Source organism: Squalius cephalus (assembly GCF_949319135.1).
Source record: "Squalius cephalus genome assembly, chromosome: 24".
Lineage (NCBI taxonomy): Eukaryota > Metazoa > Chordata > Actinopteri > Cypriniformes > Leuciscidae > Squalius > Squalius cephalus.
The window spans coordinates 23,838,499-23,856,965 of NC_137145.1; the positions used below are offsets into that span (position 1 = coordinate 23,838,499).

Genomic DNA, 18,467 nt, shown 5'->3' on the forward strand with positions numbered 1-18,467 from the left:
AAGTTCAGCAAAATGAGCCATTATCTCTTTTAAGTAAGCTTTGAAGTTTTAACCTAATATTTTATTTATTATTTCCCCACGAAAAATAATTTGAGACTGCACAGACCTTGAAGACTCTTCATGCATGACTCAGTTTGCATAAAAGCTAATAGCTACCTTCATTTAAATGTGTAATTTATTATAAATTAAACAAAACACCAGCAGGAAATACAGTTTAAAATGTATACATAATATTATATTCTGTATATCACTACAATTAGGATGAAAACTAAGGATGAATGTGTCATTGGATCTCTATATACTCAGAAAAGTTGCTTTCCTGTAGTTCACAGTCCGACGTCAATGAGAGTTTTGTTCTGTAATTGTTTGGGCGAGTCCTTTACACTGAAAAAACGCATCCTGGCATGGCTCACGACCCAGGAACGTTTTCAGCATATCCATGCCATCCACTGAACCTCCCGTTTCCAGGACCACGCGCCTGTATTCCCGGCCCACCTGCATGTCAAAACACACACACACACACACACACACACACACACACACACACACACACACACACGAACACAGTTATCAAACTGAAACATAATCAAAACATATGATTACATTAATGACCAGATGGTGTCATTTATACACTGGAATTTCACTAGTCTAATCTAATTGAAACAAGCACTGAAAAACACACATTGTGAAAGCGCTCTTCAAATAATCTTCCTCTGAATGCAACACACTCATCCTTCAACAATACTATGACTAACTATGACACAGCACTCACTCATTTACACAACAATTGTATGAACAATCTATTCTCAGCTAGTACTATTCCTGAGGTATCTATAATTATAAATAATATTTATCTCTTGGTGGCAGATAATCCCTCGACAGCAGTTTGACAATGAACTCACATGTGCGTCACTCTTGATAAGAGTCTGCTACATGCCCTAAATGGACATATGGATGTGGAAATGCTGGCACATCAGTCATGTGGAAACTATCAACTGCTATTATGACTCAGTTCTCTATTAAAATGTGCTGTGCCATGATGAGACATTCTAAACATCAGTCACATGTGTTCTCCATTCACTCTGACCAGTGGAAAGCTGGAATAACAAGAGTGAAACCTTTGGATTCAAGATGCCCTCCTTCTTGAAGCGAGTGAAGAAGATGTCCATGGAGTAGACTTCACTCCACAGGTAGCTGTAGTACTGCCCGTCGTATCCTCCCGCTAGATGACTGAAGCTGGCCGTCATGTTTGTGCCTGCAGAGATCATGTACACATATGAAGATAATGCTGAAGAGGCTCCAGGTCTTTTGCTTTGAAAGAACAAAATATCATCTTCTAAATAAATACATTAGGGGTGGGAGTCATTCGATTTAAATCGATCCTTGAGGTCATGATTCGATTAAAAATCAATTCTCGATTTTGAATCAAATTTTGATTTGATTATATGCATCGATTTGATTGTAGTTTACTACAACATTTATTACATTAATCTCACTGAACTAATTGTAAACCTTGAAATGTATTGTTTTTTCTTCTCATTTTAGCCAACCCAATATAATAAATAACATATGAAATGACATGAATTTGTGCATTTTAATGTGTTTGCAAGACAAAAACCTCCCAAAGACAGTAATACATGGTTAATTGTATTTGCTTAAAGGGATACTCCACTTTAAAATGATAATTCTGTCATCATATACTCACCCTCATGTTGTTTCAAACCTGTATAAATTTCTTTCTTCTGTTGAACATAAAGGAAGATATTTATAAGAATGTCAGTAACCAGACAGTTTCTGGTACCATTGACTTCCATTGTATATTTTTTTTCCAACTATGGAAGTCAATGGTACCAGAAACTGTCTGGTTACTGACATTCTTCTAAATATCTTCCTTTATGTTCAACAGAAGAAAGAAATTCATACAGGTTTGAAACAACATGAGGGTGAGTATATGATGACAGAATTTTCATTTTAAAGTGGAGTATCCCTTTAATGTTTTTCATACAGCTGCTGCCACACGACTAGTGGCTGTTGTGTGCAATTACACAAATCTAAAGACTTTTCAATATATAAGTGATAGGCTTTTTTTAGACAGGAAAATTTATTTAGAAATTAAAAAAGAAGAATTGGGGAGAATTATGAATAATTTACTAACATTGTTTAAATATGTAATCAATAAAAATATAACTGTAGTATGATTATGAGTATCTTAAAATGTAATGTAATCCAATATCAAGTACTTAGTTTTTGAAATCTGATTACGTAATCCAGATTTCATGTAATCAGTTACTGTCCAGTATGGCAGTGAAATGAAAAAACACAGTGTCTAGAGATGTTTCTTTCAAAGTTAAACTTCTTTTAACTTCAGCATTGTGTTTTCAGAACACCACGTCGTGTGTGAGATGCCGCAAAAGACAAGAGTCAAACATGTCCGTCTAGACTTTTACAATTAAACGTACAGACTGGACTTCTGTACCTTTAAGAGGCAATTCATTTAATTTCCTGCATTTGTGCATTCTTAAATGCTGTGTCATGTTTACAAAGAAAAACTATGGAGTGGATAAAGCCATGTAGTGGATAAAAAATAACAAATAAACACATTCTGTGGCTGTTCACACAGAACACGTTTCCTTTAAAACGTGAGACACCAGGCTGAGTAAAAACAGGTCTAGAGACGTTTGCTGAGTGATATAATTAAATCAATTGAACCCTTTCACACGTAAGTTTAAAATATTATAGCTGACGCCCAGTGCGAGTTATTTTAGAACGTATCACCTTATTATTATTATTATAAACGTTTATAATGATCATGTTTGCTGATCTATAACGTGTGATAGTGGTAGTGGTAGTTTGCATCGCAATTCAGAGAATTGTATCTGTCGGATTTACAGCACGTCAGTTCATCCACTTCTCACGAAACACATGAAAGTAAGTGGCCGGTGAAGTGGGAGAAGAATAGAGTAAACTTTATAGTTACTAAAGCAATGTGTATCTGATATGAATAAAACACGTCATCAATTTATATAGTCTGTGTGACGCAGAGCGACGTTCTAATGACACCGGTGTGATCGTATAAAGGGTTAATACTGGGCTCTGGCAACAGGGTCATCGCCATGTTTTTAGCCGTATCACACACAAGAAGATGCGAGACGCAAACGCAACAGTAAAACACAAGTTTAGCACAAGTCTATGTAGAAAAAGCATGTAAAAGCAGTGCCCATATGCAAATGAGCTCTGTTGTGGGTGGCTAAGCTCTCTGCATGTGTAACGAGTGTTCACACCGAGCTGCTGAACACTGAATAGTCGTTGATGTGTTGATGTGCTCATTAGACGAGGTGTCATAAGCGTGTTGGGACTGTGTTTATGACCTGGTGTGGCTGGGATTCCCAGGATGTCTTTGCTGTGCTTGGCAAACTCGGCTGCAGTGTCCGCTCTGTCTTTAGTGTGGAGCGTTTGGTCAGCTTTACTGAGAACAATCTGCCTGAGGTTCATCAGACCTGCGGACAGACACCGGTTTAGATGAAAAAACTCACATATATTTGAAAAACTTTTTTGTGTGTGTGTGTTTACCCCTTTACCACAAATATGTATAGAAGATATTTAAAGTAACAGGAAAAGCTGTCAGATCAGAGTAATGTTTCAGCAGTAAACTGTTAAGTGTCATTTTTATTAAACAAAGTGTCGAGTTACAATTACTAATCGAACGCAAGGATGTTCCGAATATGTCAAAAACCAATCAATATTTTATAATATTGGCCAAGAACTAAGACACAAGAGTACTTTGGTGTTAGTCTGAGCACTAAAGATATCGTTAAAATAGTCCAAGTGACTACAGTGGCTCAACCTTAAGTTTATCAAGCGACGAGAAAACTTTCTGTGCATGAAAGTCTTACGGGGTTGGAACAACATGAGGGCGAGTAATTAAGTTAATTAAGAAAATGAATCCTATTTTTAAGTCCACTGCAATATTTTAGTGACATTCAAGCACATTTCTCTTCTCCCCAAATTTTCATTATTTTAATACAAGAAGATAGTATTTGTTATATAAATAAAATATAAAAATATTATAAATAAAGCAATTGCATAACAGTGAATCTAATGAGAATCACCATCACCAAAACTCTTTCATGGCCATTAAAAAATAAAAAAGGAATCTTACAGTTCCCAAAATAGGCTTCATTTACTTTATGCAAAATATAATTTTGTTCATATTTGTAAGATAATTTTAGGCCAACATATATATGCAATATAATGTATATAATGTATTTATGTTACTTCCCTCTGAATAATCCTCCCTCAAAATAAGTTCAAACATGTTTTTGAACATACAGATGTTGATTGTATAGATGTGGTGAATGTGGGGTCAGATCTGACCTGTGTTGGCCACTCTAGATGCTATGAGTTTATCCAGCAGGCCGTCTGGGATCGGGCTGCCATCTTTGTAGTGGCGGGACATCCTCCTGAGCGGCTCTTTCTCCCAAACCCAGTTCTCCAGCATTTGAGACGGCACCTCCACAAAGTCAGTCTCCACCTGCGTCCCACTGAACTCTGCATAGCGCGTCTGGAACATGCAGGTTGACACAGAAAAGCACATTTGATACCACCAGTTTTACTTCTTATTGATCTGAGATTTTCATTCAGTGTGGTCTCAGACATTCGGACCCTCGATCTTTATGTTTGAGAATACTGACGTACCCGGGAGCAGAGCTCATGCATGACATGTCCAAACTCATGGAAGAAGGTCTCCACCTCATGGTGCTGCAGTAAGGAAGGCCAGTTGCGTGTGGGTTTTGTGAAGTTGGACACCATGGCGGCCACAGGTATCCTACGATTCCCATCGGGCCGAAGACATCCTGGCTGGAGCCCAAAGCATGCAGCATGGCCATACTTGCCCTCCCTGAAGAGTAAAACAGACCAATGCATCTGGAGGTCATTACATCCACGGCCAATAAGCCAGTTCCTCAGAGAAGCACATGAAGTATTCATCAGATTTCATCTGCATGCTCTTAAGAGACTCAGAACTGCACTGGGGTGCTTTAAGTTAACAAACCTCGTTTAGTTTTGATCAGCATGAATTTCCAGGCTGGTTTCAGTGTTATGTTTTGTATTATTTATGCAGGGTTTCTGCAGGTTTCAACGGGCTAAATGTTAGACTTTTTTTAAGACCATTATGAATGCAATTTAAGACTTATTTCATGTCCTTTCACGTCCAAAAATTTATCTATTCACATTCAACATGAACAATCAACTGAATATGACTACACAGAACTGTGTTTAACCAAGAAATTGATGGGCTAAAATAAAATAAAAAACAAAATATCAAATAAAACTTTAAACATTAAAAGGAAAAAAATTAAAAAATTTGATGGCTTTGTTCACCCATTTTCCAAATTTGTATTGACCCTGCGTTTCATTCTGAAGGACTCATCCCTATGCCCTAACCCTGCAGAGTGAGAACTGTGAAGAGATGAAGAAGGGTGTAGGCCGGGGACCCAACAACTGTTCCCTGGAACGCACTTCTGCATTATCTTGCCAGGCCAATTAAGGAGGCACGATTCTCGCACAATTGTATACGCTGCACAAAGGATCATGAAGCGAAGTGTCCATCAGTTGTACCAAAATCCAATTGTGTTCAAAATCCTTCATTCCAAAGTGCCCTTTGAAGTGGCCAGTTTTGAGCACTAACGTTAACTTCATAAGCCAATAAAGTTAAGACCTAAATCAACATTTTAAGGACTAAAATTCAGATTACAGATTATTATCAAGAACACCCTGTTATGTACTATTATAGTATTTATTAATATTTTGAATTCGCTTCTGTTTTATATTTTCAGTTTTCATTTCAATTTTAGTTTAAAGGCAAAATATGTCATTTTCGCCGCTAGAGGTCTCTTATTCAAAACAATAACAAAGGTGTAGCTTGATGATGTGGTGAATGAGCATGGAATCATGGGAGTGTCGTCTTCACCTCCACAGCCGATGGAAAGCAATCTGACGGGACTGAGCTAATGTATTAAAGTTTTATAACGTTAATGTGGTATACAGCAGGGTGGGGCCGAGAGCCCGGGACATTTTACCTCACAGTTTTTATCGTGCTTATATGGTGCAGTCGGCTGCTGCCGCTCTTTTTGCTTGGTTGTTTATGTTTATTTTACAATTAAAGTTATGTTTAACGTCTGAGCTCCTTCTTCCCTGAACTTGACCTTTGTCTCAGTTTTCTTCTGTTTCTTCATGTAATCACAGACAGACTCAAGAATGGTGAGATGATCAGATCATACCGGCTGCTGTCAGACTCCTTTTGCATTCAAAAATCTCACTGGATTATTACAATTAATGGCAAAAGGAATGTTTGGAAATGTTAACTGATATTTCCTACTGACACACTACAGCAAAAGAGATGACCTTGATCTCATCTCCATGATATAATTGCCTGTTTTAATTTTTTTTGCATGTTGGTTGCACCACTTGACTTTGCTGGACCGAATAGCTATTCTCTTCACTAGCAGAACCAAGCTGATCTATGAACAAATCGTTTCTGCTGAAGCTTGTTGACTGAAGAAAATTTACTAGTTAGCCAAGACCAATTAGACAATCCAAAACATAATGGATTATAATGGATCTAGAATGTCTAGAATGGTTTACCTGGGATGCAAGTCCAAGTAAAACTGTCCAATTTCCTCTCCAGTCACAGCATCCAGTACTGAGTACAGTTTGACGCTATCGTGCCACACATGGGCGTTCTCCACCTGCTGGAACTCCAGACCCAGCAGATCCTGATATATGTTCAGCAGGCCCTCCGTCACCACCTCCAGGGGGAAGTACTCGATCAGTTTGTCCTTATCCACCGCAAACTTCACTCGTTCCACCTGGTTCATGTAGTAGGGCATGTCCCATGCGTGCAGCTGTCCGTCAAAGGCCAAGCCCCGCCTCTCACAGTCAGCGTGTTTGAGTGACAGCAGGTCGTGACGCTCCTGCTCGCCAATTGGTCTCAACCTCGTATACAACTCATCTATTGAGCACCAAAAACAGTTTGGTTATTTAGACAGCTGGAAAACTGTTCAGAGCTAAAACACTACGTGTATGAGCACCTGCCAAAACCGCTCTGACACCCCTGAAGGTGCCCTGTGGTATATATCTGGCACCAAAACATTAGCGGCAGACACTTTAAGTCCTGCACCACATTGGGTGAAGTGACAATGAATGGGACGTTTTGTACCAGAACATCCCACTGATGCTTGATTTGGATTGAGATCTGGGGTATCTGGAGGCCAGGGCGACACCTGGAACTGTGTGTACTGGGTGACAGGAAACTTTATCCTGCTGTAAGATGCCCAAGCCATTTCGGCAACATCCCACACATTGACTATGGCAACAGACTAAAGCCCAGAGCTTTACACACACAGTTGATACAAAATAGTCACCATGATTTGCTTCACTTGTGTTGTGGGTGGTCATAGTGTTTGACCCCTTTCTATTCATTAAAGAATCCTGAAAAATATGTATCACAGTTTCCACAAACATATGAAGCAGCAGAACTGTTTTCAACATTGATAATAATCAGAAATGTTTCTTGAACATCAGTTCATCATATTAGATTGATTTCTGAAGGATCATGTGACTGAAGACTGGAGTAATGACGCTGAAAATTCAGCTTTGATCACAGGAATAAATTACATTACAAATTACATGTCCTTGTTACAGTGAAATTATACATTTAAGTACTGAATAATAATAATAATTAACTACATGCACTTACTATAGGGTTAGGGTTTGGTTTAAGGTTAGTTGCATGTAATTATGCATAATTTACAGTTATTACTACAGTAAGTAACTACAAGTAACATAACAAGGACATTGTAAAAAAGTGTTATCAACAGTTATTTTAAATTGTAACGATGTTTAAAAATATTACTGTTGTTACTGTATTTTTTATCAAATAAATGCAGCCTTGGTGAACATAAAGACTTCTTTCAAAAACATAAAAACAAATCTTAGAATCTTATATACAGTTGTAATTAAAATCATTCAACCCCCATTGCAAATCAGGTCTATTGACAAAATGTACAGACTTTCAATGAACAAATCAAACAAAAGTAATTGAAATAGCTCAACACAACAAATGTTTCAAGTGGTTTCAACATTTAATGACTTCTGCAGTTTTAAAAATTATTCAATCCCTTTATGGCAAGCATCTTTAGTATTTAGTAGAGCACCCGTATACTGTTATGAGCTTCTGCAAACGAGATGTATTTCCAGACAGCAGCTTCTGGCAGCGTTTCTGAGGAATCTTAGCCCGTTCCTCATGAGCAATGGCCTCCAGTTCAGTGATACTCTTGGGTTTGCGTCCTGCAACCGCCTTCTTCAAATCCCTACAGAGATTTTCTATGGGGTTCAAGTCAGGTGACTGTGAGGCCACTGTATACTCTTCCAGGACTTCTTCTGCAACCAAGCCTTGGTGGAATTTAAGGTATGCTTGGGATCATTGTCCTGTTGAAAGGTCCAATGACGCCCAAGCTTCAGCTTCCTCACTGATGGCATGACATTTTCTCCTAGGATTTCCTGATGCTTCAATAAATCCATCTCGCCTTCCACACGCTGCAGGTTTCCAGTGCCAGAGGATGTAAAGCAGCCGCAGAGCATCACGAGCACCAACATGCTGCTGAACTGTAGACAGAGTCTTCTTATCAGCATATTCTTCATTCTTCTTCCTCCAGACACACCGCTGATCCAGAGGGCCGAAAAGTTCCAGATTGTTTCATCGCTCCACAGAACAGAATCCCAAAACTTCTGTTGCTTAATTTATATGATTTTGAGCAAATCTGAGCCGACTTTTCTTGTGCTTTTGGGTAGTGGTGTACCGATTTCTGGCATGTGTTTAGTGCGAGCCTTACTGTGCAGCAGAACACTCAGTGCCTGTTGCCTCCAGGTCTTGCTGCTGGTCTTCTGCAGTCACTCAAGGGTTTTTCTGAACCTGCCTTCTCAGAAATCTGGTTGCAGCCGTTGATAGTTTCCTTTTTCTACCCCGTCCATGTAGTGTAAACACTGTTTCTATAACTTTGAACTTGCAAACTTTGCTTCCAACGGTGTCTCTAAGAACATTTAGTGCCTTCGCTATCTTTTTGTATCCTGTTCCTTGTTTGTGAAGAGGAATGATATCTTCTCTTAACCTTTTGGACCATTCTTTTGACTTAGCCATATTTCTAACTTGCAGTCAAACGTGACACTCAAGAAACCTAGCCACTTCAGATATTTCATGTGTTCTAGCTCAGGCACACCTGGTGTAACTAATGAAGCCCTTGATCAGTTGCATCAGGTGTGCTTGAGGCAACACCTGTTTTGCAGATTTGCGCTGTTGTGAGGGATTCTCTTCTAATAATTTAGAAACTGCAGAAGTCATTAAAAGTTGCATTTTCAGTTAAATTTGGGGAAACCACTTGAAACATGTTGTGTTGAGCTATTTCAATTACTTTTGTTTGATTTGTTCTTTGCAAACAGTTGGAAGTCTGTACATTTTTCCAATAAACCTGATTTGCAACAGGGGTTGAATAATTTCGATTGCAACTGTATATCTGCAACATAATGACATCTTGAACATCTCATATAACATATATCTGACTGCGCTCAAAGGTTGTACATAGGTGCTCTTTGATTTTTGATCTCTTTTGAAGTTATTTTCAAATATTTTTGAGTGAATAATGTGTAAAATCATTTACTGATTGACCAATATTGTGGTTACACTTTATTTTAAGGTGTGCTTGTTACAGTTTCATTATACATTTAAGTACTGTGTAATATTAACAAACTACTTGTACTTACTACATAATTAGGGTTTGGTTTAGGTTTAATTGTGTTTAAGTATGCATAATTTAATTTACTGTAACTACTATAGTAATTAATATGTAAGATGTGTAACAGTGTAAAAAGTGTTACCAGTATTTTTACTCAAAACTCACTAAACCGATTCAAAATAATATTTTTTTGTAGACTTTTGAAATAAAGGAAACTACTAGTTTACTACTAGAAACTACTATGGATTCTTATATATAATATGTTTTCTGTCTATTATCGTGCATATAATTTGTTTTTCATCAGCACAAGTAAAACTGCCTGTAAAATAGTATCTTTCAATTAATGATTATAAAAATAAACGAAGAGTCAGCAAAGCACAACCAAAAAGCTACAAGAGGAGTCTATGCAACACCACAGACAGACGACAACATAATGAAACTGTCAGGTCACACAACTGAACATGAGGACATGGGTCACCAAACTGCCTGTCACTCCAGAATTAACCTGTGCGTGCCTGAATGTAGGCCTGAAGATCCTTCACAGAAAGAACTGGACAAAAAGACAAGAAAACATACCAAGAAATCGTGCCACATTCTCTGAATTTTTGGCCATGGTCATTTCCAGCATGTAATTGGCATGACTGCTGTAGCCCAGAAGTTTGGCTAGCCTTGCCCGCAACTCAATCAGCTGTTCAAGAATAGCAGTGTTCACCTGTAAACAATGAACAAACATTAATAGTGCATAACTAGGACATGGCTTTAATTATTTCCATGACTGAGTTGCCAGGGCTGGAAAACTATACCCTGATCTTCCACCTGAAACAACAATTTGTTCATTCCAGTTGGGCTAATTCTCCAAAGCCTAACTGAAGACAAAGTACGAGTTGAACCTACATCCTTGCACCTGCTGTGAAAGGCCATCTCCATCTTCCTCCTGGTTTCGGAAACATGACATCTCTTCATCAGGGGGAAGTAGTGGGGATACGCAAGGGTGACTACATACCGCCCATCTTCTGTTTTCTCCAGACCATTCACGTAGCTTTCCGCAAGACCCACTTGAGAAAGAAAGGAGGAAAAGTGTGTCCAAGATGAGTTCACTAAAGGGGCTTTCATACGGGGTAGTTAAAGGTTGTATCATAAATGATCACATTCATCTAATCTTTCCTAACGATCCGCTACCTGCCTGCCCCATAAGCATATAGCGGGCAGATAGCGGATCGTTAGGAAAGATTAGATGAATGTGATCATTTATGTTTGGGCCTTTTTTGGGCCTGAAATCGCTGATACAACCTGATACAAAGGAACTAGCCACCAGGACGGTCCCGCAGAACCAAATGTTCCCCTACGGGTAATTTCCCTGGTTGCATTCGCACCGGTGGTGGGAACTGTGAAGTGACGTAAGCCGGCCGACAGAAACGTCATTTAAGCACGGCATTCAACAACATCAACAACTCCGTAGCGTAAAGGTTGAGAAGTGCCTGGCCTCCATCTATCACTGCTTTCCATGTTCCTGGAGTTAGTTTGTGGAGTAAGTATGTAAACTGTGTTTGTTTACACAGCTTTTTAAAAATGGCGGGTGCTGGTGTTTCGCATGGCATGCGTTCGGCCAATCAACATATACTTGAGTCACTGGTAGTTCCTGTTGAGTTACACCCTACAAGAGCTAATTTAGTGTTACCCAAAAGGCGTTCCTATAACCAAAATCGTTCCCAGTTCCTGCGGTGCGAACACGGCAAAAAGCGGGTACTTGCGCCAATATTTACAGGAACTATGAAACCGTTCCTCTGGTGCGAAAGCCCCTTAAAACAGCTGCTATACTACAGATAAACATACTCACCGAGCTCCTCTTGCGAGAACAACAGCACTGTATTTTCTTCATTCAAATTTTGGTTGAAATCTATGGAGAGTTCACTTATTTTCTTAGAGATTGACTTGATTTCCTGAGAAAGAAAAAAAAGACATCGAAAGACCAATAAAAATAATTAATAACTATTTTTTTTTTATTTTCCAGGGCTCAACAGTGAAGATTTTCTGCTTGCTCAATCGGGACGAAAGTCCAAATTTCTCCTTGTCCTGCCAATGTTTTCATGACCCCATCAAAAAATTATAAATGTATTATTTTTTATTAATTTAAATGTATTAATTTACATTTATAATTTTACTATTGTTTAATTTTTATATGTAAAATTTTACATTTGCAGTTATTATAACAAAATAATCATTTATATATATATATATATATATATATATATATATATATATATATATATAACAAAAGCTTTATACATTGTTTTGCATTTATTTTTTATATTTATGAGATTTAAAATTTGTATTTATCCTTTTAAATACATCTATATAAATGTATTCATAAATGCATAAAAATATAATAGTATTTTCAATGCTAAGTATTTAAAAAAATATATACATTTATATGTACATTTATCATATTAATATGTTTCATAGTAATATGAATCATTTCACATTTACAGATATTACAACTTCAAATTATAAATTTTATATGTATAAAAAAACTTCAATACATGCTTTTACATTCATTACTTAATGTTGATCAGAATCATTAAAAATAGTATTTATTATCATACATTTTTCACACATATAAAAGGTTTTTTTTTTCATGCTAAATTTTCTATTGGCAATAATAGCTAGAATAGCAGCTCAGTTTAAACAAAACATAAGAGGTATTTGCCGGTGACAATTTTGCTATGATTTTAGAAGCTGATTCTCCAATGTCCATTTTTCAGGTTTTGGGGTTTGTTCAAATCACTAAAAAGTAAATACTGTAAAGCATGAGCAATAGTAATAGAGACACTCTACTAAGAAGAATCAAGATTATATGTGAATTCATCCTCACAGGCAAGTTTATAGTAAACACCAAACCAAACCAAACCTACTTCTTGTATATCCTTAGACAAGTGCAATCCATTCCGTTTGCCTAATTTAATGAGTCGTCCCAGGAATCTCTCCGACTCAGGCAATAAACCACTGGATTGTTTTTCCTATAAAGATAAAGAGGGAAATGCTGAGACAGCTAAAGTTATGTTTACTGCTGCGGTTCTGGCACCAGGCCAAACTGACATGGGCCCGACACCGTACGAGCGTCACATGCTTTTCTGTGAATGGACTCTTCCACAGGTTCAGTGAGGACACCACACTGGCCTTCGGTAGAAATAGCGGGATCACTTTATTACGGCCCAATTAAAAAGGCAGTAAATACCCTGGAGAGAGGACAGCCTCATCAAATGAGCGTTATTGGAGTAGAAAGTTTGAGTAGGCGTAAAATAATGTCCAGCTCACTCCAACGGGAGATTTCCACTCAAATAATCATTTTAATTTGAGAAATCTGCAACATGAAACTGTTTTGGACAGCGAACACCGCAACATGCCTCATTTTATGAGTCACCCCTATGAAACTGGACGCGGTTTCCAGCTTGCCAGACGTCTTTTTAGTACCCAGAGATTAAGTTCTCCTTTGATGAGTGATGACAGAGGTCATATTGTTTACCTCCAATAAAACAAACAACACATATTCATTCATTCATTCAAGAAAACTGACCAATAAACTGTAATAAGCACGTGAAAACAATGTCATGTGATCAGCTAAAGACAAAAAGAAGGAAAATTACAGATTTATGAACTATTCTCATTACAGAGTTGGGAAGATGGTTGGCCTTTTTTTTTTTTTTTACTGCATTTAGTGCTTTGAACCCTGGCAAACATGATAATAGTGTCCTGTAATTACTTTTATTTAGTAATTGTTTAAGGCCATTTTGCAATTTCAATCGTCATCACCACCATCAATCATTTATTTTCTCAGATTTAAGCAATTCACCTGGGTCATCATACTTTTCAGGTCGGAAAATTCGGAAATCCGTATAAATACAGAAAAATCACATCCCTGAGATGGTTACAATATTAATAAATGGGGTTTAACATTTAAAAATACTGATTTAAATGAACTCAGTTATTACATAAAGAAAACTACTAATCAGTTTGTTCCAAACCCATAAGACCTTTTTTCCTCTTTGAAGCACAAATGAAGATATTATGATGAAATCTGACAGATTTCTGACTCTCTATTAAAAGTCTATTACACCAAAACGTTGATGCCTCAAAAACTTCATAAAGACATTGTAAAAGTAATCCATATGGATCGATTGGTTTAAACCTAAACTGCATCCGAAATCACATATTGTTCAGTAAGTCGGTATGAAATTTGGTTTGAAGCTTCGCAACCATTAAAAAGGTACGTTCTATATGCTATGAGTGTGTGTAGTATGAATGAAATCTAGATGTACTGCATCCACCATGTTGTAACCATCATTTGACCAACAGCATCAGTTGTGTCGTTTCACTGGGATTCACAAATCCTCTCCCGTGGCCTCATGGGATAGTGAAGTGTGCATCAGATCCACACTTCAGAATCTCAGTGGATGTAGTAGGACATCCAGGTATTTCACCTTCTGTTTATCAATACTATGCATTCGGACATGCTACTCATCTCACATACTGTTTTTTGCCTACTATATAGCATATTCGAACGCAGGGCAAGTCTTCTGAAAAGACCCAACTGCTGTACATGATGAACAGATTTAATTTAGCTTTTAGTCACATATAAACATTGATCAACACACATACATATAGCATTCATGGTTCAAATGTGCTTGCTTGACATGCAAGAAGCAAGGAAGCTAATAGACAAGTCTCATTCTAAGTCTGCCGTCGGCCATATGGATTACTCTAGATTTATTTATGAACTTGAAGCTTTTAGTTTTTGACGGAATGGATTTTCAATGGAGGTACAGAAATCTTTTAGGTTTCATTAGCTATGTTTCCATCCAAAGTTGCGAATTTAAATTACGTACAAAAATGGAATATTGCATAAAACCTTTGTGAATAAAGCACTGTTTCCATTCAGTGAGCACAAAATCGTCACTTCCTGATAAACAGGAACTAAATATCACTAAGGAAAATGGAAGTTGCTGTAGTAGGAGTTGCGACTGTCTAGCCTATAATAATTTCCGTATGCTATACAGTATAATAAATTAATTAAGCATTTCAGATGCTGTGCAACGAGATCATCCGGCTGGTTGATCTAGTTATGCCATCCCATGTTTTTTTTTGTTTTTTTATGCACATCGAGAATTTTATTCAGTAAATTTCCATCGTAGTTTTTTTTTTCTTATCGGATAATAAGAATTTTTTATGCGCACTTGTTTAATTATGCTCATCTTGGCATTTCAAACCAGCGTTTTTTTATCCCAAAATGTGCATAAAAATAGGTGGATGGAAACATAGCTATTAAAAATATCTTCAATAGTGTTTTGAAGATGAATGAAAGTTCTACGGGTTTGGAACGACATGAGGGCGAGTAAATAATGACAGAATTTTTGGGTGAACTATCGCTTTAAGAATCAGTTTGCATACTGTTACATTCTCATTTGACAGACATTTTTGTGTACTAAATAGTGGAGAAGAACATATTTGGATGGAGGGCTAGAGGTTAGTGCACATACACTCCTTTAGCCGTGGCAATCATGTTTATTGTGTTTCGTCTGCGTGCTCTGAGACACAATTTATTATACAGCCAACGAAAATTATCATTGGCTATAAAAATTGGATACTTTTTCCACTGTACAATTAATAAAATGAAATAAAATAGCAGAATTATTTAGAATAACTCTACACTGGAATGATCTAAATCCAGCACTGTAGTGTGTGTGTGGTTGTGTTACCTGCAGGACCATAAGTCTCTGAAACACATCCGCCCTCATGCTCATTTCCACATCGAAATCGGACAGGCGTTTCTCAGCCTCGGTGCTCGCCAGTCTGACCTCTTTACATGGAGACACATACTGGGGGAAGTCCAACATATGACGTGAAGCTGAAACAGAGAACGGAAAAGTGAATATGACAGCAGATGAAAAAAACTTCACATTAATACAATACGACTACCATTCGCCACTCACCGGCATAATCTGCTTTTGCATCTGCAATGACTTGCAGAGTATTCTCGAAGCACACCTTCCCGATGTCCACGGAGCCCACGGAGTCAAAGGCTTGCTGGATCCGCTGGATCAGCTTCTGAGTCCGATGTCGGATCTCTTCTGGGCTCAGGTCCCATCGCAGGCTGTTGTTCTTGTCAACTGTGCTGGAGCAGCTGTGGGCGGATATGATTGATCCATTCTGAAGTGTCATCTTGAGCTTTGAGCTAGATATAATGACTCTGCATTATATTAAAGAAAGAGCCAGTATTAATACACTTTCTTTAAATTCTGTATGAAAGAAAGAGCCAGTGACAGAAAGCCAGAGCCAGAAAGAGCCAGTGTGCAAATATAAGCTTGCATGCATTGCATGGGCTCTTCTATGCAGCTTCTTGTAACTTTAGAAAAAGAAAAGCTACACATTACTGTTCATAAAACAAAGAAGAGAATATAGAAGAGAAACTGTGTGCTGTGCAGGGTCGCAAGCTGTGAATGTTTTCCGTACTAACGATGGACACTTTCACATGTCTGTCAAACTAGGGAATGCGAACCTGATCTGCTTGTGATACACTTATACTACTTCACATACGCCAGTTGCATTGCCTAGTTCAGAGAGAAGCTAATGAGATAACCTGACTAAAACCAGATATCCTCCAATACTAAAGTTTGGAAGGAAAGTTCGTGCATTTATAGCTTGTCTATTTGACCCCAGTCACATTCAAGCATTCGGTTATTAGTAGTACCGATGCCAACCCAGTCAAACAACACATAAAGCATAACGTGTGTTAAACAACAGAATTCACAATACCTTCTTGCCGCTCGGGCCACTGAAATGCCGAAGATAAACATGGCATGCCTATAATTTCATTCGTGCAACGTGCAAAAATAGGATGCAACTCCTACCGTCACTGTCGACCGTAATGGTAATACTAGTACCACTTAATACTACGATGAAGGTTTGACTTTTGAATATTAATTGCGTAAACCGGCAAGGCTTTCTGATTGGCTACAAGGGAGACGTTGAGAGCTAGTCAGCTGGCGAATTAATGAATGTGGTGGAAGATTGGCTTATGAATATTAAACAGCTAACAGTGACATGTACTTTTTATTCTTTTTTTTTATTGAACAAAGATCACAGGGATGTATCACACACAAAGAATTGGATCAAAAAAACTCGAGGTAGAGCAAGGCAATAAAGTACATTTTCAAGCAAGATACAGTTGAAATTAAACATACAATACACGAATGAAAATAAATAGAAATAAATAACATGAAACTTAAAAAAGTAATCTTTAGGAAATCAGGAGGTAACTTATAATGAAACAATACATTTTTTAACAACAGAGCAGTTTTAGCAGCTTTCTTGTTGGCTGATAAACAAAGAAAGTCATATAAAAACTTTAAATCAACACAGAAAAGCCTCAAATTGGGCTTAGAATCAGTGACTTTACATTTATGGAGATGAAACTGCCCACATAGAGTTAGCAGTGACATGTACATACATGAACAACAACTGCGAAAGAAGTGTTCCTTTTATTAAACGTTAAAAACATGTTAACAGAATTTATGTGAAATTCCTTTACATGGTTCGAATTTTTTAAATCCCTGTGTCCAAAATAGACAGTGTTTGGTAAGTGAAAAAATTAGGCTAATTAATTACTATTAATTACATTGCCAACATTGTTAGAATACTGTACTAATTCATCTCTAAAAGTATTGCATTACTTATTACTAATTACTTTCTAAATCCCATATCAACCTCAACCAGTTGAACAATACAATGATAGACATGAAACTGCTCTTTTAATAATATAAAAAACAATAATATTATAAAATTGCATAAATTATTCTTGAACTTGAACAGTATTAAAAATACATTAAAAACATCCCTTACTTTACTTTTTCAAGGGAAAAGTAATTGAATTACAGTAATTAATGACTTAGTTATGTATTATATCCAGCACTGAAAATAGAAACAGACTAAATTAATTATAAAAATGAAAATAGACATGAAAAATGAAATAGACAAAATGTGTAAAATATTAAAGGTTCATATTTAATATTTCAATGTAATATAAAGAGTTAGTAGTCGAGTCAGTTAAAGTCACACTGAAGCGCCTTAAAACAAGCAACATTATTCAATGTGTTGATGTAATCTCCACTGAAACAGGAAGACAGGGCGGGACATATCGAACAGCTCCTCCCCTTTAAAAAAAATAGCCAATAGCGTTTCGTTTAAATCACAGCTCGGCCAGAGCCGTTGAGCTCAGGTAAAGCCACAGTTTCATCCTAATCTCCTCCATATCGCTTTAAAATACAGAATTATGTGCAGAGTTTTCTGGTCTGTGCCGACTCGATCATATGATCCGCTCTGTGTATCGTGTCTCTGGACCGGAGCTGTGGCGGTTTGCGTGATAATAATGTGAAACCAGACTTCATTCGCCCCAATGGAAAGCATTAGCCTGGCTAACGTCAGACCTCTTCTCATTGAGACGTGGTCTGGGAACCACATGTTCATTTTCTCGTATTTGAGGCGTGGTTTATTGGGCACTACGAATGTCTATCAAATGCGCCTGCACGTAGCTCATAGCCAATCGTTTCAATTATACCAGATGACGTATGTAGAGCGACAGAAATTGGACGAGGAAGACGAAATAAACTTGCGTTCTAAACTACT

At 37.5% G+C, this 18,467-nt stretch overlaps 1 protein-coding gene across 2 annotated transcripts; it reads right to left on the reverse strand.

The window, feature by feature from the left end:
* Window positions 1-159: 159 nt before the first annotated feature.
* Window positions 160-16,736, reverse strand: nln (neurolysin (metallopeptidase M3 family)). Of its 2 annotated transcripts, none has more exons than XM_079861706.1 (13): window positions 16,694-16,736; window positions 15,776-16,032; window positions 15,542-15,690; window positions 12,701-12,805; window positions 11,626-11,728; window positions 10,683-10,843; window positions 10,365-10,500; window positions 6,643-7,009; window positions 4,696-4,897; window positions 4,375-4,561; window positions 3,369-3,497; window positions 1,119-1,255; window positions 160-495 (listed from the first exon to the last, which is right to left on the reverse strand). In XM_079861706.1, exons 2-13 carry the CDS (start codon window positions 16,002-16,004, stop codon window positions 340-342), a joined length of 2,061 nt encoding a protein of 686 aa, XP_079717832.1. In that variant the 5' UTR covers window positions 16,005-16,032; window positions 16,694-16,736; the 3' UTR covers window positions 160-339. The 2 variants fall into 2 exon arrangements, with proteins under 2 accessions (XP_079717832.1, XP_079717831.1); XM_079861705.1 differs by having other exon boundaries at window positions 16,599-16,736.
* Window positions 16,737-18,467: the final 1,731 nt, after the last annotated feature.

Excerpts from the sequence above, each read along its gene's own strand:
- nln (XM_079861705.1), bottom strand. The coding sequence starts at position 16,639 with ATGTTTATCTTCGGCATTTCAGTGGCCCGAGCGGCAAGAAG. Across the intron at positions 16,033-16,598 it reads GTGGCCCGAGCGGCAAGAAG|AGTCATTATATCTAGCTCAA; the intron begins GTATTGTGAATT and ends AATATAATGCAG. Across the intron at positions 4,562-4,695 it reads TGCATGAGCTCTGCTCCCGG|ACGCGCTATGCAGAGTTCAG; the intron begins GTACGTCAGTAT and ends TGCATGTTCCAG.